The following is a 20615-nucleotide window of genomic DNA, read 5'->3' on the forward strand; positions in this document are numbered from 1 at the left end:
CTGTTAGTTGCTTTCCTATTACTCATGTTCATATTCAGCTTTGGCTTTCCAAGAATGTGAATGTGTCAAACTAACAGAGAGTAGTACATGAAGGACTAAACCACCTACATAATCTAACGATCGCCCATGAAAAGGCAGGTTCATAAGCTTCAGCTTAACACCAAACACCAACCACCGAAAATAGGTTGTGTCTTAAGGTTTCATTGTAGGGGATGGAACAGTGATAGTAAAGGTTGCTACTAAGATAGTGTTCCTGATCACAACATAATGTGTATGAAAAACATTCAGAGAAAAAATTTAAAGTCTAACAAATATCATACCTTTTGTAGATCTTAAGACTTACAACCTTTACTATGTAGCCTTAGGTACATTTTCTCCAGTCCTACTCTCTCCAGAACCTTTATCATAAAGGCACAAAGATTTTTATCAAAAGCTTTTGCTGCAGCTATTAAGTGATCATTTGGGTTTTGTGTTTAAGTTCATTTATATGAGTTATTATATTTACTACCTTACATATATTTAACCAGCCATGAATTTCTGGCATCAAGACAACTTGATCTTGCTATGTGCCTGTATTATTTTTGCTAGTATTTCATTGGGGATTTTTATATCTATATTCATTGGGGATATCGGTCTCTAGATTTGTTTTTATTGTATCTTTTGGTTATGACAAACTAAAGAAGTGTTGGTTATAGTTCTCTGGAAGTCTGATAAAATTCTGCTGTGAATTCATCTGGGCCTTCATTTAGTAAGAAGGCTTTTTATCACTGTTTGATCTCTTTTGTTATCGATCTCTTTAGGTTGCTGATCTCTTCTTGGCTTAAAACTTACATAGTTTGAATGAAGCAAGAAATTTATCCATTTTTTTAGATTTCCAAATTATTTTCATACAAGCTTTTAAGTATTCTCTTATAGTATTCTGAATTTCTTTGGTGTCTATTGCATTGTTTCTCCTGTTGGTTTCTGGTTGTGTTAATTTGGACCATCTCTTTCTTTCCTTTGGTTAGCTGGGGCAAAGGTCTGTTAATTTTGTTTAGAGTCTCTAAGAACTGGCCCTTAGATTCATTGGTTCTTTTGATTGTTCTCTTTGTTTTATTTCATTAATTTTTGCTTTGGTTTTTATTGTCTCTTCTAATGGACTGGGTTTAGGTTTTTTTTTTATCATCAAGTCATTATTTTTACTTTTCTGATTTTTAATATAGGTGCTTAGATCTATAAACTTCCCTCATCTGACTGCTTCTAATGTATCAGGGGGTGAGGTGTTGGGCTTTTATTTTATTTAGTTCCAAGAACATTTTGGCTTCTATTTTATTTCTTCTTTGACTCACCATTCAGTCAAATGAGCTCATATATCACCATAAGCTCATATACATGATAGAATTTTGTTCGTTGTTGATTTTAATTTTAATTGTATAATATTCAGAAATATGATACATGGAATTATTTTTATTTTGTATTAAGGCTACTTTTGTGTCTAGAATGAGGTCTGTTTTAGAAAAGTTTCCATGTGCTGCTGAGTATAATGAGAATTTTCATTCTTTGGTATTTGGGTGGAATATTCTACAGATATCAGCTAGGTCCATTTGATATAAGTTGACACTTAATTCTGAGATTTCTCTTAAACTTTTGTCTAGATGACCTATCGGAGAAAGTGGGGTGTCAAATTCATCAATTACTATAGGGTTTATGTTAATCTGTGTCGTTTTATGACATAGAGTTGCCAGAGTTTGGTGCACATATGTTTACTATTGTGATAATTTCTTGATGCCTTGATTAGAACGAAGGCTTGTCTTTATCTCTTCTGATTAGTTCAGTTTGAAAGCTATTTTGACAGATGTCATCGCCTGCTCGCTTCCTGATCTGGGTGGTTTGGAATATTTGTTCTTCTGTTCATTTTAAGGTGGTGCCTATCTTTAAAGATAAAATAGATTTCTGATAGGCAAGAGAATGATAGATTTTGTTTTGTAATAGCTTCAGCTAGCTAATTTTTGTTGTTGTTTTGTTAATATTTAAATTTGTTGACAGCAGTCAATGTTTTTGGTCTCTTTCTGTGTCTTCTTGGTCATGCTTTGTATTCCATTATTTATAGTTTTGTTGGTTTCCTCCTTGTGCAGAACTTGCTCATATCCTACTGTTTGGTAAGCCACCATCATACCTCACCCCTTGTACCTTTAAAAGAGGTCCAGATGCCAAGCATTTGTAACTGTGGGTTGATGTTAAATGATACATGGTTGGATAGTGGAGAGATAGGCAGGGGAAAAGGCTAGAAAAACGGAAAAGGAGGAGAGAAAGGGAGATTTGAAGAGCAATCAAGATGGAGCTGGAGAAGGAGGATCTGGATCCAGGTGGTCTTAATTGGCAATAAGTAGACATGAATACTTTTAAGGATTTCTGTAGGTCTTTTTATCTCATATAGAAGGACAGTTTGCATCTTTGTCCACAAGATGTTAGCTTATTGTGTAGAGGGTTTGTGGACTGAGAATTTATTATATAAAGCTGCTTGACAAGCTCCTGGGCTTTGGAGACATGTTTGTGCCAGGGTGGTGGAGGAACCGAACAAGCCAGGATGGTCACATCCACCCTGGACAGAAGCAACAGGGCAGGCGGAGCGAACTGCCTGGGAAGGGAACCTCACAGAGAGGGTGGCCTGCAGACCCAGCAATAAAGTCTGTTCATTCGGCTCCATGCTACAGGGGCCTCTGTGGAGTGAGACCTGGGGGAGGTGATAAAAGGTTGATCCATCCTTCTAATATTTACCACAACATTTAACAACTTCTACCACTCAAATAACTTAAATTCATTATCCATCTACTGCAGTCAGTTGGTACCTGGTCCATTTGCTTCGTTTCGGTGATCTCTTAGGTTCTGATCTTATTAGAACTTCCCTCAGAGTCATCAGTGTCCTTTAGTCCAACTAAAAATAAATCCAAGTCTAATACCTTCAAAGAGGCCAATGGAGCTGCATATAACTGAACTTTTCTGCCTCCGGCCTCCCATCCACACACGGCTGTACCCTGGTCTCCTTCCTGTTCCTAGAAACCTTCTAGTGATGCTTACTTCCTTCCACTCCTTAAATCTTTACATTTACCTTTCCCATTGCCCAAAACCTTTCTTCCCTAAATCTACAGAAACTTGAATGTCCTCCTTACTCTACCTCCTTTGAGACAGAATTCCTTATTCGCCTGGAGCTTACAATTAGTCTATATGGACAGATCAGAACAACCCATTGTCTCCACTGCCTCAGTGAAAACATGAACCACAAACATGAACCCCATTCCTGGCATTTTTATGTGGGTTTGGAGAATCAGATTCAGGTCCTCATTTTTGCAAGGTAAGCACTTTACCAGCAGCCCTGTGTAATGCCTTGGTCTTATTTTATATTTTTCTTCATTGTATTTACCATTAATACATTTGCTATTTTTTAAATATATCCAGAATGTAAGCTATACAGGAACAAAGAAAATTGCCTTATTAGCTACCTGAATCCCCAGTATCTTTAGTACTTGGTAGACTTTGTATGAGTGCTGAATGTGAGAACTGAAGAAAGATTGGTAAGTCTAGAGGCCTGGTCAGGCTCACTTCCCATGTGCTCAGACTGTTCTTCACTGTTGTTGTGACTTATCTTTGATGTTTATCTTTGATGACTTCTATTGTCTCACTTCCTGCAGAAATGTTAAATAACTTTATCTCAGAACCTCAATTACTATATCTATCCTAATCCCATCAAGGTTCTCCTTTCTGGTTTGTTGTTGTTATTGTTGTTATTTCTTTGTTTGTTTTAATCTTTCTAGATTTGTTCTCAGGCTGTATGATCTCCCTTGGCAGATTTAGGATTAACTTAAGCAAGGTGATATATTTATTGACCTATCCTGTTTGTGTTCATTTTTTTCATTGCTGCAACAGAACACCCACAAAAGCAGCATACAAGCTAGAAAAAGGGGGTTCAGTGCATAAAGTGCTTGCTACACAAGCCTGATGACATGACTTTGGTCCTCAAACCCCTCGAGTTGTTCTCCTTCCTCCACACAATGGCAGAAGCATGCTCAAAGACACATTTGCACATATGCACAAAAAGACATCGTGCCTAGAATAGGTTTGTTTTCTTCAAAGTATATTGTAAAAACTATTCCTTATCCAGTTTGTTGACTAATCAAAGCAGGAGATAATAAATCTGTTTGTGAAGCTTTCATTTCATTGGTGTTCCTTCAGCACAGTTCTCAGTGATGGGGAAGTGTTACATGGATGTGCTTTGAGGAAAGGCTGCACTGCTGCTTACATTTCTGATTCACATTACTAAAAGCTGAGAACACTAAGTGAGTCACCTAGGGCCATGCAGTGCGAGAACTCATACTGAAGCCTAGTTCCCTTAGGCATGCATTACACAGCGTTACTTGGTTCAGCTTTGTTTGTAATAACGGAGTTTAACTAAAGGGTTTTAGTAATAGAGGATTTGCTAAATGAAACCATAGTATATTCATGTAGTAGAATGCTAATGTAATTTTAAAAGATAGGAAGATCTTGTGTACTAATTGGAACAATTCACCATGGCAACATTTGTTAGTGGGAGTAGTCACAGAGTCTAGAATGTTCTGTTTGCATGTTTTAAATCACTGAAATACAAAAACTGGAAACATTTGTTATATAAAAAGGGAGACATGAGGTCACAAAGATAGAGGTAGAAGGGAAACTTCTCACCATATATTCTTTGTCTTTTGATTTTTGAGCCAGTGAACCATATGAATCTATTAGCTCTTTGCAAACTAAAATTAAATGGGGATTTGGAAACCCCGAAACCGTGTTTTGTTCTTCTAAACAAGGATCCCATGTGACGTGACTGCCACCACATCATTTTGTTTTGCTTCCTTGAAGGACAGGGTCCTGCTCATTCCCTTTCAGTACTTCTACATCTTATCTCCAGCTACCGAGTCTCCGTCTAGTACGTTGTTCTGTGTCAGACGGACTCACACAATCTGGCAGGAAAGCTGTGTCTGGGAGAGGGGAGACCGAGGAATCTCAAGCATTGTAAATTCAAGGTGGGGGTCCTGAGATGAGCCCTAGCCTTTCTCTTGCCAGTCCATCTTGCTCTTACCTTGCAGTTTAGCTTCCTCATCTGGGAAGGTCTGAAGAACAGACCCTCATTTGGGGAGGTTCTAAGGATTGGTGAGACTGCACATGATGAAAAGGTACTTAACAAGCACAGTGGATTCCTTCTGCATGGAAGAGAAAGGCTATTTGTGAAAATTATTTGAGGTGTCTGATGGCACAACGCTATAGTAGCATTGTTGAAGAATCTTTGACTGTAGCACCATTCATTATAAGGAAGCACAAAGGATCAATATTGTCAGACTGTGAACTCCATCCTTAGTACACAGGGGCATTATGGGGAAGCTGAAAGGCAGGCATGTAATGGCAGCGGTTGCCCCTGTGTTTCAATGGGCGCCCTTTGCCAAGGGCTTTCCTGTGACCAGAGAGACTATGGAACTTGCTAACATCCTCCTTTTGATGGTGGTAGACTAGATGTAGAAGTAGAACTTAGAATTTTAGAAGTACACAAAGAAAACTTAGAAGTGAGCTTTATATAGCCAACAACTTCATCTCAGGGTCTGCAATGCCTAGAGATGAGAAGGTCCTTGAAGTCATACAGTTCTTCCAGTTCTAAAGCAGAAATACCACAACTATAGGAAGAAATACAAGGCTTCAACTGGAAATATCACAACTATAGGAAGAAATACCGGGCATCAACTCTATACCCTTATTGCCTTTAAATTTAGAGAGTAAATTTGCCATGAAAAACTGCTAAGAACTCTGCGGATCATCCCCTTCCTACTCAAAAGCCGTGACTGTCTCCCACCCCACTGTCCATGTGCCTTTCCACCTTTACACATGGGCCTTTTTTTCCAAACAGTTTCTACTTCAGCCAGGATGTTTTTGCTTATTTTCATTATTTTAAAAAGTTCTTGCTTGTACATTTTCTTAGAGAGGATTCATTATTGACTCTTCCTGAGGAAAAAGGACAGTTTAACTCCATAAATACTGTTGCCATAGCCTCAATGAAATAACAGGAAGCCGAAGTAGATATTAATTTTTATAGATATATCTACAATTTATGGTATGTTCTGCTGCTGTATTTGTTTAGCTTATGGTACTCTATGTGAAACAGAACATTTAAATATAAAAGTGAAGTTCACGTGTTTCCCAGATCAGCCTCTATTTTCCCAGACATATGACTAAGTAATTTCAAATTGCATGCTTCTAGGTCACATTTAAATATTTTTACTACATATATGAGAAGCCATAAACCATATAGTATTGCTTGCATGCTTGAAAAATCACATAAGTCACATAACTTTAATTTATATAACGCTGCACGAATATGGAGAGGTTACATAAATGTGGTTTGTTCTTACTTTTTAAGTTGGCATACAAAGTAATGGGTTTCAGTATAGTTTCATGACACGTGGTTCCCACTGGCCTCTGCCTCCCTCCATGCTCTGTCTGAACGTTCTGCTTGGTTCCCTTCCTGAGACCCCCAACTCTCAGGTCACCTGTACTTCATTGCCCCTTCCCTCCAACAAGATCTTCTCATCTCTTCTCATGGCTGTCTTTCTATTTGCATTATATTTAGACACCCTCACTCACAGACACACACACACACACACACACACACACACACACACGTAATTACAAATACATACATACAAATTAAAATCTAGGAACCCTGTATGAAGGAAAACATGAATCTGGTTCTTTTTGCTCAAGTAAATATCATGGTTTCATTTTCTTTATAACTGAATAAAATTCTGCTGTGTTTTTGATCCATTCATCTAAGCTGGCCCTATTTCATGCTTTTATAGATAGTACAGCAGTAAGCATGAGCAGTAAGTATAAAGCACCTCTATGGCAGAACTCAGGGTCCTCCCACTGTATGCCTAGGAGCAGTAAAACCGAGTCCTGTGGTTGTTCTAATTTTAATTCTTGGTAGAACCCCTGAAGTGATTTCAATAGTGACCCTGCACACAATTACACTTCTCAGCAACAAATAGAATCCTCTTTCCCCACACCCTCCCTAGCATTGCTTTGTCCTTTGTTTGTTTTTGTTTTTGATTTTTGGTTTTTTTTTTTTTTTTTTTTTTTTTTTTTGGTGTTAGTCATTCCTACTATGGTGATAGAGAATCTCAAATTAATTTTAGTTGGCTTTTCTTAATGCTTAAGAGGATACTAAACACTTTTAAAAATATTTATTGGTCATTTGTATTTCTTGATTTAAGAATTCCAACTCAGTTCATTAGTCCATTTATTGACTAGAAGGCTTTTTCAGGGGAAGGCTAGTGTTTACTTTTTGTAGTTATTGTTTATTTAGTCTGTGCGTGTTATGTGCATGTACCTATGGGACCAGGTATAAAGTGTTCCTCAGTCTCTCACCACCTTATCTTTGGAGACAAGATTTCTCTCTGATCCTAGAGCTTACCAAATTACCAAGACAGGCTGGCCAGCATACTTCAGGGACCTTCCTGTTATGTCTTCCACAGCCTGGTATCACAGGCATATACCAATACACCCAGCTTAGCTACTGGGTGCTGAGGATTAGGATTCAGGCCCTCGGGTTTATAAAGTAAGTACCTTACCAATGGTTTTCATCTCCATCTCACGTAGGTCTTTGCATTTGGCACATTAACCCCTTTTTCTTGTACTCTATCACTATCTCCTGTATTGTGAAGAATCTTCTTACTTTTATGTATCCGGTGAGTTAGTTCCTAGAGTTACTTCCTTTTCTGAAAGTTCTTGCATATGCTACATCTTAAAGCATTTTCTTACACTTTTCTAGCCATTTTACATCTTAAAGTTTTTAATCCACTTTAAATTGATATTTTGCTCAGAATAGTTTCTAATTTTATTCTTCTGTAAGTGAATATCCAGTTTTTGTTGAGGAGCTTGACATTTTTCTGATGTATATTTTAGCATCTTTGTCAAAATGTAGATGTCTATAACTGTATGTGTTTACTTTTAGGTCTTCTGTGTACGTTTTCATTGGTCGACATGTCCATTTTTGCACCAGAACCATGTTGTTGGTCACTATAGTTCTATAGTATAATTTGAGTTCAGATATTCTAATAGCCCTGACATTATTCTCTTTGCTCAGAATTGTTTTTACCTACTTAAGATCTTATAGGTTTGTGTGTGTGTGTGTGTGTGTGTGTGTGTGTGTGTGTGTGTGTGTGTGTATGTGTGTGTGTGAAGAATGTCAATGAAATTTTTAATGGGGATTGCATTGTATCTATAGACTAGTTTAGGTGTTACATCCATTTTTTAAAAGCATCAATTATTCCAGTCCATAAACATGAAAGTTCTATCAGTCTTCTTGTGTCTTCTTCTATTTCTCTTCAAGTTTCCATGGTAGATGCCAGTGAGCAGTAGATCTTGCCTATCGGGTTGGTATTGCAGCATGCAGGACCTAGCACAAGGTAATGATCATGTTTCATTGTGTACGTATATCAAAATTTCAAAAATAAAGAGATTTAAAAAAAATACGATGTGGGTGGTAAGTTCTGACATTTTAGGCTCTGCCATTTCTCCTGCAGATGCCCCATTGTTAGGTTTACCAAAAAGGTAATGATTTTAACTTCTGGCCCTTTCTGGAATTGTTATTTGTTTCCTTGGGTTTTCTGTTTTGTTGTTGTTTTGTCTTTTATTTGTTTGACTGAGAGGAGTTATTGAGCATTGTTAGACTGTCTAAAGGGTGTTGTCAGGAAGTATTTCTGTGTACACATGTGTGTTAAATTGCCTAAAGAGCAGAAGAAGGGGAGCTAGAGGGAATGGGGAAGAGGTGGGGATACAGACAAAAAGAAGATTTTCAAGTTTCTAAGAGCTTGTAATTTATTTTGTCATTCTCTATAAATATTTAATTTTGGGCCTAATTTTGTATTTTGTACATTTGATGTCATCGAAAAGATGGCCCTGCAATCAGTTTTCAGACATAAAACACCTGGATGCATTCCTGTCCCCAAGCTCAGTGCCATTGCCTGCTGTAACTGCGAACCCTAGAGGAGGCCTCTTCAGAACCCACTCCCATGGCTGAAGTAGAATTTTCCCACCCTTTCCTTTCCCAGCTTCCTGCAAACTCTCCCCAGCAGTGCTGGGATCAAGGTCCAGCTGTTTGAGCCTCTGCCAAGATAGTGTCCCTCCACAGACAATTCTGGATACATGGGGGAAATACTACACTTCAGGCTCAGGATCCAAATTCTGCAAGGAGTTCACTGAGAAGGACAGATTAGGAGTGGAGAGCTTAGCCACATCCTCAGCTCACATGGATTAAATCATACAGTCAGTCACTTGTTTTATTGAATATATCTTCACATATCCATTGTGTGCTGGGGGACATCCAGAACCCCATATTTTGTGTGCACCAATTTGCTATGTTTTTCATAGTACAAACTCGTTCAAATTAACTGTAATATTTTAGTCTGTTGGGAAACTTGTGCATGGAATTACTCAAACAAGTTTAAGAAAGGGTAAAAAGCAATTCTATTGCCTAGAATCTCTTTGTAGGAGTATTCACTTTATTTGAGCTTTCCTGCCCAAGTAATTTTAAACACAAGATAGGAAGTTCGACACTCTGCAGGGAGGATGAAGAATGGCCCTGCCTCAGAATCAAACCCTATAGCAAGCAGGGGGGGGGGGGCAGCTCAGCAAGAGCCCAGAGAGTCCCTTCTGAGAAGGGGGGGGGGAGCACATTTTACACAGCTCCCTAGAGTCTCCAATCAGCTTTCTCCACTGTTTGACTTCGAGGTGTCAGGCTAGGTTTTACAAGTCAACAGGGTTGTTCTAATGATTTTTAAAGTCCTCTCTTCAATCCCCTTTGGAGGGGAAAGCTTCAGTTTTATGGAATTACCCGCTTAGTTAGCTGGCTGGGTGTTAAAATTCTGAGTAGACTGCCCCTCCTTTTTGAAAGCAGTAGGGTGGGTGGATGGGAGCTCCGGAAATTCCTGAGCATTGGGAAGCCAGCCCTAATGCAATTACCTGAAATAAAAGAAGGGGTCAGATAATAAGGAGCAAAGGTTTTTCCTCTTAAAGTTAAGGGCCAGGTAAACAAAACCAGCTGCCCCTGGGGCCAACAAACTCCCCTCATTAAATGTTTTAAGAATCGAATGGGCATAAGTAGCTAATTGTAGCACAGTCCTCAAACTGAACTGAAGATTTGGGAAGGCTTAGGTGGAAAGACAGGAGCGGCAGCTGCTGGGCAGGGTGTTCACACAATCCAGTCCGGATGGAGCAAAACCAAAGTGAGGCGCTTTGACCAGAATGTCTGTGAGAGGACCTGGGTGTCTTAGTTGGGACAAACTTAAATTTATATGTTAGAACAGTAGGATCTAGAATAGATTTTGCTTTAGTATATTGTAGGAAATTTCCTGCACACTGACTGAAAAATTCTGGAAGGATATTTATCAGAATGTGAGTGGCGCTAAGTGTTGCTCCTTTAAGTGAGTCCTCCTTTTATTCTATTTTGTTTTCCCTTATTTTTTAAATTACATTTATTTCATTTTTAATATGAGCAAGGCAGTGCTTTAAAAATGAGATGAAGCATACCATATAGTAAATAAAATCTTAATTTTTATTTAAATGTACAAGAACATTAGTGAATAAATTGATAAGAGGATACTTCTGCTTTGATTACTCAGCCTTCCTGCCATGCTTGGACAAGAATGACACTAGCTGCCATCAAACAAGGCAGACTATTCTGGTCATGCCCAAATGTTTCAGCTCTTTACAGTACCTATGGAAAGGTTATTTCAACATACCTTTCCTGGTATCACCCACCAACTGAGCTCATTTCTTTGTGTGACTTTAGCAAAGTTAGGTTTATAAGAGCTGGGAGGAAAGCTAAGGTTTACTTACAGTGTTACTGTAGGGGATCTAAAATCACACTGTTGGGATATAGATGAAGCTTCCTCCGTTTCTCTGCAGTCTTTGTTTGCTCTCCCATCACCAGTTTCTTTCAAATTCATTTAGCTGTTTCACAATCCTCTGTAGCCATTACTAAACTAATTATCTTTTGTAGAAACTGGTGGGTCCCTAAGAATCACCATTATCTTCTGAGGACAAAGGACAGTAAAGAAGAGAGTGGCCCCCAAATCACTGAAAAAATTAGTAGTGATCTACCCTGGCTTCTTTTTACCCAGTCTTTGTTAGCAATCAGTATCACTGGCTGTAGTAAATTTACATACGTAATAAGTAAATGAATAAATAAATTAATAGCCTTCATTATCAAATCAGCAATTTATTATCACTAAATGGTAAGCAGACTGCTTCAGTCTCTATACCTGTGTGTGTGCTATATTGAGCCCATAACTATGTCACTGTGGACATGTCTTCTTGGACCCAAAGCTCTCTCATAGGCTGAGGCCTATTTGTGATGCACAGTGAATTGTTTCAGGCTAAACTCGAATACAGCGAGCTCCTGTCTAATTTTAGAAAATAAAATATAATAAAAGAGGCTTCAGGGTTTATCCAGTTCGTGCTATGTGGTTAACAGATCCCCTTTCCCTCTCTTCAGTGGCATCTCAAATTTTAGTGACCAAAGTTGCTGTTTAAATAGTTTAAGGCAAAAGTGAGTTTAAGTTGAAAATGAAAATTGCTGAAATTCTCAGTCTAAATTAGACTCAGACTAGGTTTGTTAGAAAGATGTTGCTTTGTTTAATTGGGTCAAAGGTACAGACAATGCCCAGGGCTATAATTGAAAATCACTTTAAAGGGTGTCTGACATTTCTGTGACCTTCCTGTTATTTGCTTGGCAACTTCATCTGTGACCATTGTTTCACCCATGACTCACAAGCTGAAAAAGAGCCCATGTGAACATTGTCCATCTCGATGTTCTCCTATCTCTAAGTACCTGGTATATAGTTCCTACTTTGACATTCTACTTGTTTGATATATCAAACTGATTCCTTCCTCTCCCTTAGCAAGCTGTGGCCCAACTCTAATGCCTGAATGTCCTCAGCATAATGTTCTCCAAAGCACCCTTTCTCTTGGGCTCCTGGTCATCATTCAGTTCATGCCTTGGTGTCACCCTCTAAGGACAAGTGCTTTACCACAGCCTGTCACTTGCACTTCTCTGTCTTCCCTTGTGTTGAGCCAGATCACTTCTTAACCACACCATCAAGGTGACTTTGTACCCCAGTTTCTCTGCTTCTGACTTAAAAATTCAGTCTTCGGAGTAGCCCGGGAACAACTGAGAATAATTAAAACCAGCTTGTTAAGTTAAAAATGGGGTTGATAATGGGCTCTAAAAGGCTTAAGTTATAGTTTCTATTAAAGCTCCTTTCTCTCTGCCGAATGAAGGAAAAACTGTATTACTTCTGGGTCCAGAAGATAGAACGTCAGTCTGAGCAAACAGCCATGTGGAGCGCATTTCCTTCTTATCCTACCTGCAAGGAGTCTGTTTTTACTGCTACATATTTTCCTTCTGCAAACCTCACAGTGGGTGAATGTGTTCTCTTCTGGAGAGAGGCTCCTCCTGCAACCCCAAACCATAGCCTTCAGTTCAGTTTCTGCTATTTTGGGTCTAGGTAACCTGACAAGAGCACATTTCCTTATTAGATACCTTTTATGTGCTAGGCTTTGTGGCCAGTATTTTGTTGTTGTTCACTGTAGAAACCTCATAAAAATATTACAAGCTTTTTATTTATATTGTGTGGGTGTGTGAATGAGAGACAGACAGATAGCCAGACAGATACAGATAGACACAGAGATAAGTCAAATTCGATCATTGGATTGCTGGCTACAGGCTTGAATTTTTAAACCCATCTTATAGAAAGAGGAATCTAAATATATTGTGGCTCTGTGTCCATTTGCCATTGTATGTGGGGGTAGAAGGATAAAGCAGAGTCCTGGATGGGTGGGTGGCAGGGGGCGGGGGTGGAGGGGGGTAAGAAGGCCATCTCCGAGGATTTTAGTGTTACAGATCTTTTAGACAGACAGCATTCCGTGAAACAGCTCTCTGAGATGCTCTTCAGTGATACAGCTTGTGCATGTACATTTTATTCAGGGTTGACAAGGGCCATATACATATGAACCTTGGAGAGTGGGAAGGTATTTTCAGGGTGAATGTAAGTCACTGGCTGGAGTGTAACATATGGGAGAGCCTCACTTACATGGAGAGGCATTCCAGGAATACTGAGTGGATTCTTATATGGAGAGAGGAAATTGAACTTGTAGTTTTGCCAAGGACTAATTGAGCTTCCTCAGGTAGAGGCTGTGGGGGACAGGCTCCCAGATAAGGTCAGGCAGAGAAGAGAAAGCCTGCTGGGAAAGGGAGGCCTCTGTCTTGCACAGAGCTCACAGGAGATATCAGGACATGGCAGAAGGCAACCTTAAGTAGCAGGGCTTCCCAACAGTATGTGTATATGAAAATTGTATAATTAAACCCATTAACTCTCATGCCCACTTGGAAAAGGGGGCGGGGATCCAGTATCATCTGGGTAGTAAGTGTTGAAACATATTGAACTAAGGTTTTTAACTCTGGTCTGTGTAGCTTGAACAGAGGAATAAAGGGAAGGGGGAAGAGCAGCCTGAGCTACATAGTGAGTCCCAGGCCAGCCTGGACTACAAAGAGTCTTTGTCTCAAAAACAGACATGCAAACAAAAGCTAGATAGATGATAGATGGGCAGGTAGGTTAATAGATAGATGATAGGTTAAATAGATGGATGGATAGACGATAAAAAAATTAAATACACTGGAACTGAGGTCTGTATAGACTAGGAAAGAATCTGAGATCACATAAGTAGCAAACACCAAATCAGGAATCTGAACTCAGACGTCTCCAAAAGCACATCCTTTTTAACAAATCAGTGATTTAACATTGGGTTCTTTGGAAATGTCTTATGGTGGTGAGAGACACCAACAGGAAGTTGAGTAAGACCTGTCCCTTCCCTTCAGAGCACCTGTTTATAATAAAAGATTTTAAACCTGAGCATCCAATACAGCATGTGTTGTCAAGGAGATTTAACATTAAGAATTTTCATATAGGTCTGTTTGTACTAATAGATATTTTCTCTCAAATGAAAGAAAATCTATCCTTTTCTTTGTGTAAGGGGAGGATTGAACCACTGAAGGCCATCTACCATGGAGCCAGTGTCTGCTCAGGAAGGAGGCCCACACAATATGGGATGGGCCTGTTTTCATCAAATGTTCACAGCATAGTGTCAATGCAACTTGATGATTCCCTTAAGCTTCTAATGAAAACCAGACAGAAAGCAAACCAAAGGTGTCCAGCCCTTTAGTTGAGGAGAGTGCACTGGGCTGATCTGTGGGTCTCAGTGTCCATGCATTCAGTCACTCATTCACCCAGTGATGGAGAGGCGCTCAGCTACAGTGAGTTTTACCAGGGAAGCAAGCTTTCTGGAAACACTTGAGACTCTCCCTGCACTGCAATAGGATGGTGCTGTGTTTCCTCTTTTCCTCGAAAATGCAAATGTTTGGGTTTTCTTTGGGACTCTCCCATGCTTATATGGCTTTAAGGTAAAAAGATAGAGGCAGCCATGGAATTGAAAGCTAAGTCCCTTTCCCAGGAAAAAAGTAAGTTTTTCTCTGTTGCCCAGTTTAGTTTATGAATTTTCTGTAGCTTCCCAGAAATGGGAATCTTACCTAAGCAAGTCTGGAAAAAAAGTCACAGTAGCTGACAAATAGAAATGAGAAGATACAAAGTATATTTTGTGATTTAAAAGCATCAAGAGTCACAACTATCAGGGGATGAAACTCAGAGCCAACCTTACCTCAAAAAGCCAACCTTACCTTAGAGACCTATGCTAAGAAAAGTATATTTCTAGTTTCCTGTTCAAAATTGTATCTGACTCTTATTTTATTTTTATTCCAGTTGCTACATTGATGGCCGGGTGGTCAAGGTGACGGACTTCCTGAAAACTCGTCTGTTAGATACACTCTCTGACCAGATTAGGAAAATTCAGAAAGTGAGTAAAATTATCTGTGGGCTGATGTATTTGGAACAAAGACAAGGAGAAGGTCACAGGGTCTCAGCTGGAATTTAGTGCCGTGGGAACAAGGGTAGGAAGAGTTCCGGTGGGTGTGACCAGCATCACTCTCTTTCAGTGATGATTGTGGATTATTAATTTTTTCACAGTTAGAAGGATTTGTGTTTGTCGCTTCAAGATCTAGAGTCATTCTAACTAATGATGCCAAGGGTATGGAGCTCTTACACACTGATGATGGGAATGGAAGTAATGTAGTCACGGAGAATCGTGCAGAAGTGTTTCAAAAGCAAGAAATAGAGCTCAACATGACCCAGCCATCCGATATGGTCCTCATATCAGAGAGTGACTTGCACTCCCACGCCTCCTGCAGTGTTGTTGAAATAACTGAGGTTCAGAACAAGCCAAGGCATTTATCAATGGCAGATAAAGAAACTGTAACATTCATTATGCATCAAAGAATGAAATCCTGTCATTATGTGGACTAGCAGAAGCCAGACTAAGACCACAAATACTGCATGTTCTCTATGCAAGAGGTAAAATAATTCACTCAAACTAGAAAATGGTAGATGCTAGAAGAGGAGAGAGTGGGAAAAGAGCAAACTTAGATAACAGGGACCATAATAACACAGTGAGTGGTGGGAATATGGTCAGGTCTCCAGCACGAGAAGGTAACTATTCACAGTAAGATAGTTTATCAGTGACTGCAAGAGAGTCCAGAGCTTCTAAGTGTAAATGATGAGGAGGTGAAAATCTTTATTGTACAACTGAAATAGTACACAGTATCCTATAAATATGTACAATTATTATAAATTTATTAAAAGAAAAAGTACAATTCAAAGAATAAAAATTCCACATGGGAATCATTTTAAAGGTTTGTTTCAAAAAACAGACCTTTTTCCTTCATCCTCCCAACTTTGCCCTAAATGTAAAATCAAACAATTTTATTTTATTAATTTTATTTAGAGGGCTTCTTTATTTTACTAAAAAGATTTTTAACAGTCACTTCTAAGTAGCTTAGTAAGTGCTTGTTTTCTTTCCTGGGGATTTCTGTGGGGCCAGTCTAAGGAGATAGTTACTGCTTATATACATTGCTCTGGTTTTGAGAGCAAATGACTGATCTGTATCCATGCAAGAGCAGAGTTTTTAAAAAGAAAACTAAATCATATTAAACGGCTGCACATAAGCCTTCCCAGAAAGACCCCTTTAACTAATGAACCAATCAAAATAACCAATGATGGCTCTTAGCAATGAATGTAGTCTCCTTCCTGATGCTCTGGGTTAGTGTGTCCAGAGTAGATCTGCCTTGAACATTCATCTGCCTAGTGATTCTGTGGATTTCAGGTTACAGGGTCACATCTTGAGATATTTAGATTTATTCATTCTGAAATATGAATACTTTGTCTATAATTTTCAATGGGCCTCATCAGAATGTTGTATCTTTTGCTGTCCAGTCATATCTTTCCAGAAATTTGAACTCCGAGGATGCCCAGCCATCTTTTTGAGCAGATAAACTACTTCTCAACAAGTAGTCCCTCTGTAAATGTGGGGTGAAGGGAAAAGTGGATGAATGAATGGATGGATGGATGGATGGATGGATGGGTGGGTGGGTGATGAATGGATGAATGGATGCAAGGTTCATACTTAAAACCAACTCTGAAAGAAATTTATCTTTAAAGCTGTCATAGAACACAACTGAGAACTAAAGAGGAAGTCTGAACTCTTTAGAGTGTTTTGTTCTCATCGTAATACCATATTCAGATAACAGACAGCCTCCATGTTCACTCGTTCTTGGGGAATTTAGAACCTGAGAGTACTCAGGACTTTTGGATTCTGCATCCCAGAGCTGTTACATGGGACAGGTACATTGGCCAGAACCCTTTCCTCACTGCCTTATGTTAGGCGGGAAGAGCGAAATGATCTGAAATGTTTCTGCCAGTCTGTGTGACAACTGTTAGTGGGAAGTATTACGAGCCTGAAGTACAAACTGCCTGGAGATACAAAACAGAATAAAATGTGGCCTCAAGGAATTCCGTCTTAAGTTTTTTTTTTTTAATTTTCCTTTTTTAAAAAATATTTTTTAATTGGACATTTTATGTATTTACAACAAATGTTATCCCTTTTCCCCCCTCTCCCAACCCTTCCCCCTCCTCTTGCTTTAATGAAGATGCTCCCACTCCCAACCACCCACTCCCACTTCAGCACCTTGGCATTCCCCTACACTGGGAAAATGAGCCTTCACAGGACCGAAGGCTCCTATTGATGCCAGACAATGCCATCCTCTGCTGCATATGTGGCTGGAGCTATGGGTCTCTCCATGTGTTACTCATTGATTGGTGTTTTAATCCCTGGGAGCTGGGGGGGGGGGTTAATTGATATTGTTGTTCTTTCTATGGGGTTGCAAATCCTTTCTGCTTCTTCAGTCCTTTCTCTAGCTCCTCCATTGGGGTTCCTGCCCTGTTCAGTTCAGTCTGATGGTTAACTGCAAGCATCCTCCTCTGTATCAGTATGGTTCTGGCAGAGCCTCTGTGGAGACATCCATATCAGTCTCCTGTCAGCAAGCACTTCTTGGCATCTGCAATAGTGACTGGGTTTGGTGGCTGCCTGTGGGATGGATCCCCAGGTGGGGCAGTGTCTGGATGACCTTTCCTTCAGTCTCTGCTCAACTCTTTGTCTCTGTATTTCCTCCCATGAGTATTTTGTTCTCCCCTCGAAGAAGGACTGAAGCATCCACATTTTGGTCTTCATTCTTTTTGAGCTTCATATGGTCTGTGAATTGTTTCTTGGGTATTCCAAGCTCTTGGGCTAATATCCATTTATCAGTGAGTGCATAGTGTTCTTTTGTGACTGGCTTACCTCATTCAGGATGATATTTTCTAGTTCCATCCATTTGCTTATGAATTTCATGGACTCAATTTCCCAATAAAAAGACATAGTCTAACAGACTGAATACGTAAACAGGACCCAGCATCATTTTGCTGAATACAGGAAACTTATCTCAGTGACAGACAGATACTAGCTCAGAGGTTAAAAAAAAAAAAAAAAATTCAAGCAAATGATCCCAAGAAACAAGCTGGAGTAGCCATTTTAATAACAAAATTTATTTTCAACCAAAAGTTGAACACTTCATACTCATCAAAGGAAAAATCAGTCAAGATGAACTCTCATTCCTGAATATCTATGCTCCAAATGCAAGGGCAGACACATTCATAAAAGAAACTTTACTAAAGCTCAAAGCACACACTGAACCACAAACAATAATAGTGGGAAACTTCAACACCTCACTCTCATCAGTGGACAGACAAACTAAACACAATGAAACTAACAGAAGTTATAAACCAAATGGATTTAACAGATATCTGTAGAACATTTCATTCTAAAACAAAAGAATACACCTTCTTCTCAGTCTTAAGCTATAATATTAATATAGTTATAATATTAATATTAAGTTATAATATTTGAATGGGTCAATACATGCTGCCTGGTTCAGAAGAATATCACCTAATGCTGATTGCGGTGGTGCACGCCTATAACCTAGCCTCTGGGAGGCTGAGGCAGGAGTGTCATGAGTTGGCTCTCTGTGGCTGTGTAACCAGTCACTGCAGAGCATCATTTATTAAGTGATGGGACATATAAGCTGGAGCTTGCACAGGGCACAACCCGGACAGTTTGCCTGCTCTATGGTAGCAGAAATTGTTAACTGGTGAGTTTGTGGCTGGGGTGCGTCAGGATCGTCACACAGGATTATTATTCACTCAGCTGTCAGCTTTCACCTTAGTTGGGGATGAGAAACAGGACAGCCAAGACTTAATTCTTTTACCTATAAAGTGAAGATGCTAAGAATCCTAATTCTCTTCTCTTTAAGGAAATTAAGGCTGTTACACACGATGTATTAATTAACACCAGCCATTATCGCTGTTATATTGTTGGTTATTACAGTTACTTTAATCATTTTGTGACTAGAAATGCTCCATACTACCTTTATTCTCCATCCATTCTTTGCCTTTTTTCTTTTCCTCTTACTTTGAGCCCTGGAGAATATAATAGGTGATATTTTTGGCACCTGAAAGGCAATGACTCAATTGCTAAAAGCAGCTGTGGTTTCCAAATTTGGACTGCCATTCAGAGAAGAATTCCATTTTCTCAGCAGTCAGTGAATTATCATATTAGATGAAAATCTATATGATTCTTTTGGAAACCAGTGAAATGTCTGGACAGCCCCCACCTTTGGATGAGCCATACACTCCTTTCCATTAGAACAAGGATAATCATCTCAATATCGGGAGATGAGTCAAAGGGAAGAGTTGAGAATCTCACAGTACAGAGACAGGTCAAATGGGAAAAGTGAGAGACATTTAGGACACCGTGCAGATGGTATAGTGTGGAGAGCTGGGCTGACTCCAAAACAATGACATAAGAACCAAGAAGAACCACTTTGGCTTAAGTCATTTGGATTCTGTGATTTGTGTCTTCATCTCCTAGAGGAATCAGAGGAGGAAATAACACTTTTTATATTATTTTCTGCAATTCAATAAGCACAGGAAGGAGTTGGTGAAATCCCAGTCAGGAGAAAAGTATTTCCAAAAGTATTGTCCATATGATTGCACTTTGAATATTAAATAAACTACAGTTGGCTTCCTCAGTATTTGAAAAGTTAATTTCTTCCTCCCTCCTCTCTGTCCCTTCTCCATTCATTTATCAACTGGCCATTTGTAGTATTTCCCAGACTTCTGAGAATACAATAGTAAGCAAAACTCATGTGCTGTTTGTCCTCCCCGACCTTATAGTCTAGCGGAGAGCAGCTAATGAAGCATGTTGATAATAACATGCAGTGACAGTTACAATAGTGTTATGGGAACCACTCTTGGCATTTATCCATCTTACAGATTAAAGGGAGAGAAGCCATGATAAGTCTTTCAGAGCAAATGGCACCTAGAGGAAAGGGTCCCCTGGTGTAGGTTTTCTTAGGCTACTATTCAGGGCCATTGGTTAGTCAATGTGTGAGGGCAAGAGAATGGTTGGTGTGGTCTCTACCTCCTTTTCCCTCACGATTGTCTCCCCACTTGTCCTTCCTGTGTGTTACTGCTACCTAGGAGAGGAAAATATCACGAGCATTTTCCTCAAGAAAGAAGGAAAGGGGATTTGCATGTAGACTGAAGAGTCTAACAGGTCCATTTGTTCACCAGGGTTGTTTCCCAGAGGCAGTAGTCAAAGAGAAGGATGTAATAGAAGACAGGGAAGCCCTGGTAAATGCATGGCATAACCAGAGAGAAGAGCCCACATAAGAATCATAGTAGTTAAATCTAATAAGACATAGCACATCTCAGGGGAAGTAAACACTGGAAATGTGTGGTTTTGGCAGCGTAGGTTTACGTAGAAATTGATCGTGGGAAAGTTTTGGAAGATGTGTAGGTGGCAATGGATGCCAACTGAACATGCTTTGTTCACCCACCGTTTATGGTACTGAACAAAGGGCATCTCTTTTGAACTCTCAGTAAATACAGTGATATTATGCTGCTTTTAGTATATCTTAGATGTTAGGCCATGGAAGTAAGATAGAAAAATTATCCTGGCAAATTAATAAACACATCAGAAATAAACTTTGGTTCTCAGCAAACCTTCTGGTTTGTCAG

At 39.4% G+C, this 20615-nt stretch overlaps 1 protein-coding gene across 3 annotated transcripts in view; it reads left to right on the forward strand.

The window, feature by feature from the left end:
• HPSE2 (heparanase 2 (inactive)) overlaps positions 1-20615 on the forward strand; it is a gene marked incomplete at both ends in the record, with an annotated part of 624570 nt that overhangs the window by 465955 nt on the left and 138000 nt on the right. For all 3 annotated transcript variants that reach the window (XM_080913133.1, XM_080913134.1, XM_080913135.1), the window contains one exon: positions 14871-14964. In XM_080913133.1, coding sequence (XP_080769259.1) covers positions 14871-14964 — 94 coding nt within the window. The remainder of the gene's footprint in view (positions 1-14870; positions 14965-20615) is intronic.

The sequence above is a fragment of the Micromys minutus genome (assembly GCF_963924665.1).
Source record: "Micromys minutus genome assembly, chromosome: 2".
NCBI lineage: Eukaryota > Metazoa > Chordata > Mammalia > Rodentia > Muridae > Micromys > Micromys minutus.